The sequence below is a fragment of the Penaeus japonicus genome, unplaced genomic scaffold (genome assembly GCF_977035675.1).
Source record: "Penaeus japonicus unplaced genomic scaffold, GWHDUDI00000001_assembly GWHDUDI00000030, whole genome shotgun sequence".
NCBI classification, from domain to species: Eukaryota; Metazoa; Arthropoda; class Malacostraca; order Decapoda; family Penaeidae; genus Penaeus; species Penaeus japonicus.
The window spans coordinates 36,493,789-36,501,288 of NW_028234432.1; the positions used below are offsets into that span (position 1 = coordinate 36,493,789).

Consider the following 7,500-nt stretch of genomic DNA (forward strand, 5'->3'; position numbering starts at 1 on the left):
GTTGCCAATTCCTCACATTATTATCCATATTAATCACCACTCCCGAGAACAAAACCACGCACAAACACATAAAAAAACAAAAAAGCAACTCTCCATGTATATAAAATTCATACACACCTAAAACTCCACGAGAGGGAATGGAGTGAAAAGGAGAAATTAAGCATTCACGTGGTAACTGCAGCCAGCTTGGGTTCAAGCTGATTATGGCTTGACTGAAGGTGGGAGTTGAACCTTTCCTGATCCCGGCGGCGGCTGTGACTCTGCTCGGCTCTTGTACCGGTGTGGAAGTGTAGAGAGAGTTTGCCTTTTAGTTTTTGGAACCGATTGGACACAGAAGCAAAGATGGCAGGTACGTGTTCCGGTGTGGATGTCGCCTCTTTTCCCCTCACGGTGTCATGTCAGATGTGTGTGTGTGTGTGTGAGGGAGGGAGTGAGGGAGAGATCTTCGGAGGATCGTGAGTATGTGGTCCTGTCACGTCTTCTATGAGTCATGCTGATATCTTGCCGTAAATCCCATTTATTTCGAGACTATTTTGTATTTAGAGAGAGAGGGGGAGGGGGCCGTTGATATATAAAAATCAGACTACAAGGAAATCACTCGACCAGGACTTTGAGAAAAGTTCAAGAGTAATGAGTAATGCATGAGTATATGAAAACCCGTTTTGAGTTGGCAACTGACACCGGACAACCAAGATAGGGAATACCAGGTTTTTAATCGTGCATACAATCCCCTGGGAAGTTTCTATGGTTAAGGGGGAAAGTGGAGGAGGAAGAGGAAGGAGAGGCAGCTTTCAATAGCTCTCTTGGTGGATATTTATGAATTTGGCAAAGGCATAAACCCGCCTGGCTCTCAAAAGCATCATGATGTGGGTGGGTTTTCAAGGCTGGGGAGACGTCAGCTGTTGCTGTGTGTCAGATTCCTGCATGAGGGAGGTTATGTCAGCCATTCCCCTTTCCTGGGTCTTCAGCCTGGCTTATTAAAGGAAGTTTGGGGGCGTGGGTTTTATTCCTGGGACAGACGGATATGTGACTATGACTGATCGACTCGGATGTTTCTCGTAATTACTTTGGTTTGAATTGTTCTCTCCTTGTGAGATGTATATTGCGCAAGAGAAAAAGGAATAGCAAAGAGTCACTGCTTTCACTCCAATATGGATGTTTGCACATGTTTTTTGTGATGAATATGATAATTTTGTCTGCCTACCTGCTGTCACATAAGTTGCATTCCGGTTGCTTGCACAAAAAAAGACAACACAGACGGCCCATCAGTAGGGCTAAATAATTAACTTTGGCTTGGGTGATTTTTAATCGAAGATATTCAAATCAAGTGTAGTTCTAGGAATGCAACAACATCATCATCATCATCTTCATCATCATCATCATCTTCATCATTCCCATCATCAGCATCATCATCATCATTATCATCATCATCATCATCATCATCAACAGCATCATCATCATCAGCAGCAGCAGCATCATCATCATCATCATCATCATCATCATCATCATCATCATCATCATCAACAGCATCATCATCAGCATCATCATCATCATCATCATCATCACCATCATCATCATCATCATCAACATCATCACCATCATCCTCATCAACATCATCATCATCATCAGCACCATCATCCTCATCAACATAAACACCATCATCATCAACATCATCAACATCATCATCATAATCTTCATCATTATCATCGTCACCATCATCACCATCAGCATCAATCACCACTACCACCACCATCATCATCATCATCATCTTCATCATCATCGTCATCATCATCTTCATCATCATCATCAACATCATCATCATTATCATCTTCATCATCATCATCATCGTCATCATCATCTTCATCATCATCGTCATCATCTTCATCATCATCATCAACATCATCATCAACATCATCATTATCATCATCATCATCATCATTTTCATCATCATCATCATCATCATCATCATCTTCATCATCATCATCATCATCATCATCATTATCTTCATCATCATCATCATCTTCATCATCATCATCTTCATCATCACCATCACCATTATCATCATCATCAATCATCATCATCATCTTCATCATCATCATCATCATCATCATCTTCATCATCATCACCATTATCATCATCATCATCCATCATCATCATCATCATCTTCATCATCATCACCATTATCATCATCATCATCAATCATCATCATCATCACCATCACCATTATCATCATTATCATCAATCATCATCATCTTCATCATCAGCAGCATCATCATCATCATCATCATCATCATCAGCATCATCATCATCACCATCACCATTATCATCATCATCAATCATCAATCATCATCATCTTCATCATCATCATCATCATCAGCATCATCATCATTATCATCATCACCATCACCATTATCATCATCATTATCAATCATCATCATCATCATCATCATCAGCAGCAGCAGCAGCATCACCATCACCATTATCATCATCATTATCAATCATCATCATCTTCATCATCAGCAGCATTATCATCTTCATCCTCATCCTCATCAGTCATCATCATCATCAGCATCATCATCATCATAATCATCACCATCCATCGTCATCATCACCACCTTTGTCATCGCCATCATCATCATCAATCATCATCACCATCATCATCATCAATCATCACTATCATCATCGTCATCATCATCATCATCGTCAGTCATCATCATCATCACCATCTATCGTCATCATCATCACCTTCGTCAGTCATCAGTCATCATCATCACCATCACCATCCATCGTCATCATCATCATCACCATCCATCGTCATAAGCATCATTATCATCATCAGTATCATCATATCATCATCATCATCATCATCATCATCTTCATCGTCACCATCATCATCATCATCATTATCATCATCATTCATCATCACCATCATCATCATCATCATCATCTTCTTCATCATCATCATTCATCATTATCATCATCATCATCATCATCATCATTATCACCATCAACATCATCATTAGCATCATCATTAGCATCATCATCATCATCTTCATCATCATCATCAACAACATCATCATCATCAGCATCATCATCACCATAAGCATCATCATCATCACCATCTTCATCATCATCACCATCTTCACTATTATCATCAATCAATCATCATCATCATCATTCATCATCATCATCATCATCATCATCATAATCTTTATCATCTTTATCATCATCATCATCATCATCTTCATCATCATCATCATCCATCGTCATAAGCATCATTATCATCATCAGTATCATCACATCATCATCATCATCATCATCATCATCATCATCATCATCATCATCATCATCATCATCATCATCTTCATCTTCATCATCATTATCTCATCATCATCAGCATCAATCATCCACCACCACCACCACACACCACACCACCACACCATACATCACTCACCACTCCAATCACTACCACCACCACCACTTGAGGACTTGTAGAGCTATGTATATAATAAAAAGAACTTAATAATAAAACAAAATTATAGTGGATATTACACTTACACAAAAGTTCCTGGTTTCAATAGGTTAGTTATTGATAGTAAACATCCCCCCCTCCCTCCTCACCCCCTCTCCATCTCTGGAGTTCAAAAAGTGAATATACAGAGATTATTCCTGAATTATAGGACCTCTTTTTTTCACTCAAAATATTGTTCTTGTTTTCATAGCCTTCAATATTTTCATTGTGACACTTTTGCCTCACTCCCAATGATACTTATTAACTTTCACTTTTGCTGATTCCATGACTCCCACTTTACAAACATACAAATGTAGAAATAAAGATATTGTTGGGTACAAGCGCTTGCATAATGGATTTAGAATTTTCTCCAGTGGGAACAATAGAGGTTTGCTTCACGGACTGGTTGTTTGACTTCAGTCGAGGCATAGGAGGTTTGGTTCTTGCTTGCATGTGGTCCTATTTTATACAATTTTCAAAGTCTCTCTGGTGCTTGAAATAGTGGTCGGCCATTCAGTTTAGTATATATTTGAGTATATTTGATAACGTGACCAATTGTTGATTTTATACCCCTTATATGAGAATGAAAGATAAAAAAATCCCTTGGTGCTATTCTAAACTAATGCATAAAGCGTCCATTGTTTTATGTAGCTTTGCGTGAGTGACGGGCATAGGAAAGTTAAAAGAAGCCTTTCATATAAAGCTGTTAACAAGGTTTCCTATAAGCTGTTGGCAACACATAAGAAACAGGTGTAGAGACAAGTGTTTAGGCAAATGATGTACGTTTGTGCAAAAAAGATTATGGGAATATGGAAATGGGAACTTAGCAATGGAATTGGCATTTTGTAAGATAGTTTGCATGTTCTGATTTTGTAAAGGAACAAGCTTTTGCTATAACAGAGGTTAAAAAAAAAAAAAACTTGTTTATATTAATTATGCACTCCTGTCATTGATTTTTTTGTTAGAATATATAGAATAGTTTTCCCCCAGTTTGATAACTCGTATATATTTTTTCTGAATGAAATTGAATAAAAAAACATTTGGAACATTTTTGTTGAATTCTTTCATTTTAATTTATTTTTTTTACAAACAAGTGTGATGATTATTTTAACACAGTTATTTGAATACCAATACCAGTATTTCTCTTGCTTTCTTTAGTATTTGTATGCAAACAGGAAGATGTAAGTCATGATTTTTAGATGCTGACACTTGGAAATATTAAAATTTTGATGTAAATGTCTGACCAGTAGCAATATTTTGTTCCAGTTACTATATAGTTTCCTTGTATTGCTCAATTATATAATATAATTTTTGATCAGAAACCTTCTCATTCTTCTAAGATATCATGGCTGCATCTCCTCAGCAGAAATTTGTGTCCAATTTTATCTATGAATTAATTGTTTTTACTCACAGTATTGAGATTGACCTACTAAGAAATAATTCTTCAGATCTTGCTTCTGTCTCTATTATTTTCAATTATTTCTTCATTCTTATTAACCCTATCTTAATTTCATGTTTATTTGCTTAACTGATTACGCATTTCAGAGCGTCGTCCTGGCTTGATTTGGGGTGGTAGGTGTTTCTTGGATATGGTAAATGAAGTTGTGTGTGACCCCATGCCTCTACTACCTACAATTTTTTTTTTTTTTTTAATGCGTTTGCCCCTTTTCCTCCTGCAGCACTTTTTGATGCATTTTCCCCTTTTCCTCTCCCCCCCAAAAAAAATATTGCCCTGTAACTAATTAGATCTTGAGTGATTGGTGTGTAGCCATGGCAGATGAAACTGTGAAACTGACTCTCTATGAAGGCAAGTTGGCTTTGTCTTTTAAGTAATGCTACACTCAGTCGTTCTTCTATCATAAAAGATGGAGGCTATTTGCTTACTTTTAATTGGGAATGGAATACCTGTTGATGCTTTGATAGCATTATCAAAATTTTATTAAGCATTTTAAGACATAAAATTAAAAGAAGATAGGTGAAAACTTCACATTATTGAGAAAAATTATTTTGGTGAATTTGAGGCCATTGTGTTAAGGTTTCAAGATGAAATAAATGATAATAACTGATCATTACTTGAAAGAAACAACAAAGGCTGCTGACTGCATATTATCAGGAATATTCTTTTCTTATAAGATGAGAGAGTGTTAATATTGTTATTTTGAATGAAAGAATGATTGTATTCACCAATGATCTGTTGAGTTTTTTCTTTCAGTTTCACTGTGAACATTTTGTTCTCTTATCAGTTTCAGTTAAAAAGCAAAAAAAAAACAAAAAAAAAATATATATATATAGGCTTTTTGAAGTGTATTTGAATAGATAAAAAATCCTATTTATTAGTAGGACTTGCTAGATAACAGTGTTGGTTTTGCATTACTTTCTTGCATATGCTATTTTATGGATAAAGTTTTTGTGGGTTTGTTACACATTTCCACTCGACATTACAAGGAAGTCTTCTACAATGCAATTAAATATTTTCAGACTTTAATGAAAGCAACAGAGGAATACCCTTTCAACAACTGTATAATGAATTTTGATTCTTTCCCCTTTTCCGATGTTTTTATTTATGATGTTTGCAATTGCCTATTATAGGTACCAATTTATTTCCGGAAATGATGTTATTAAGGCTAAGTGTGGCTACATGGAAAAAGGAAAGAAGAGAGAATTTGCATTAATGAAAATGAGAATTCACATCACACATTAAAATTCTGTTAACTGCATGTTTTCCTGCAATGATTTTGTAATCTAGCCTCCCACCATTGATGGTGCAACATGCTCAATACAACAAACATCTTTGTCTGGTTGCTGAGCATTCTTTTGCACACAAACATGCAAATATGTACATGCAAATACAATTAGAGATATGTAGATACTTAGATTTCTTCCTATATATTGGTATTCCTCCTGTACCATTGGTATTGAGGTGGCAAAAGTAAATTATAAAATGTATTTTATTACATAGAAGTAAATTATTTGTGAACTAGTCTTGAGAATGTTTATAAGTACATACCAATGTCATATCATACATGTATATAAAATGCACACAAGTTTCACAAGATGTTTCTAAAGGTTTAACGCTTATGTTTATTTAACAGAGGAGTGCACGGTACCATTTGTACTTGCCTACGATGACCTTCTCTCGGGCCCCTTCAAGGCCTTCCTGGATACTAGCAACCAGATTGGGGGAGATGTTGCTTCAATTGCAAAGATGGTGCAGGAAACATTCATTAATCAGCGTGCTTTCTTGGTCATGGCCTCAAAGAGTCAACGGCCCCTCGACAGTGAACTGCCTCAGGTATGCTTGTTGATTAGCATTACAAGTTTTCTTCTTTTTTCTCTTTCTCTTTCTCTTTCTCTTTTATCTTTCTTTTATTTTGTTTTCTTTTTTTCTTTTTTCTTTCCTTTCCCTTTCCCTTTCCTTTTCCTTTTCCTTTTCCTTTTCCTTTTCCTTTTTCTTTTCCTTTTCTTCCTTTCCCTTTCCTTCCTTCCTTCCTTCCCTTCCCTTCCTTATCCTTCCTTCTTCTTTTTTTTCTTTCTTCCCTTTCTTTCTTTTTTTTCTTTTCTTTTCTTTTCTTTTCTTTTTCCTTTCTTTTCTTTTCTTTTCTTTTCCTTTTCTTTTTCTTTTATTTTTCTTTTCTCTTCTCTCCTCTTTCCTTCTTTTTTCTCTCTCTTTTCTTTTTCCTTTTATCCTTTCCTTCTCTCCTTCTTCCTTCTCTCCTCTCCTCTCGTCTCCTCTCTCTCCTCTCTCTTCCTATCTCTCTCTTCTCTTCTTATCTCTTCTCTTCTCTTCTCTTCTCTTCTCTTCTCTTTTCTCTTTTTTCTTCTCTTCTCTTTTTCTCTTCTTCTCTTCTCTTCTCTTCTCTTCTTTTCTTTTCCTTTTTCCTTCTCTTCTCTCCTCTTCTTTCCTCTCCCTCTCTCTCCTCTTCTCTCCTCTTTTCTTCTCTCCTCTTCTTTCCTCTCCCTCTCTCTCCTCTTCTCTCCTCTTTTCTTCT

The 7,500-nt window shown here is 36.2% G+C and overlaps 1 protein-coding gene across 7 annotated transcripts in view; it reads left to right on the forward strand.

The window, feature by feature from the left end:
* Window positions 1–7,500, forward strand: part of capt (adenylyl cyclase-associated protein 1) — an 80,113-nt gene that overhangs the window by 58,071 nt on the left and 14,542 nt on the right. For 4 of the 7 annotated variants that reach the window (XM_043032757.2, XM_043032753.2, XM_043032754.2 and 1 more), the window contains exons 3-4: window positions 5,057–5,083; window positions 6,604–6,803. In XM_043032757.2, the coding sequence (XP_042888691.2) occupies window positions 5,057–5,083; window positions 6,604–6,803 (227 nt within the window). The remainder of the gene's footprint in view (window positions 1–5,056; window positions 5,084–6,603; window positions 6,804–7,500) is intronic. The other 3 variants (XM_086555334.1, XM_086555332.1, XM_086555333.1) reach the window with 1 other exon arrangement.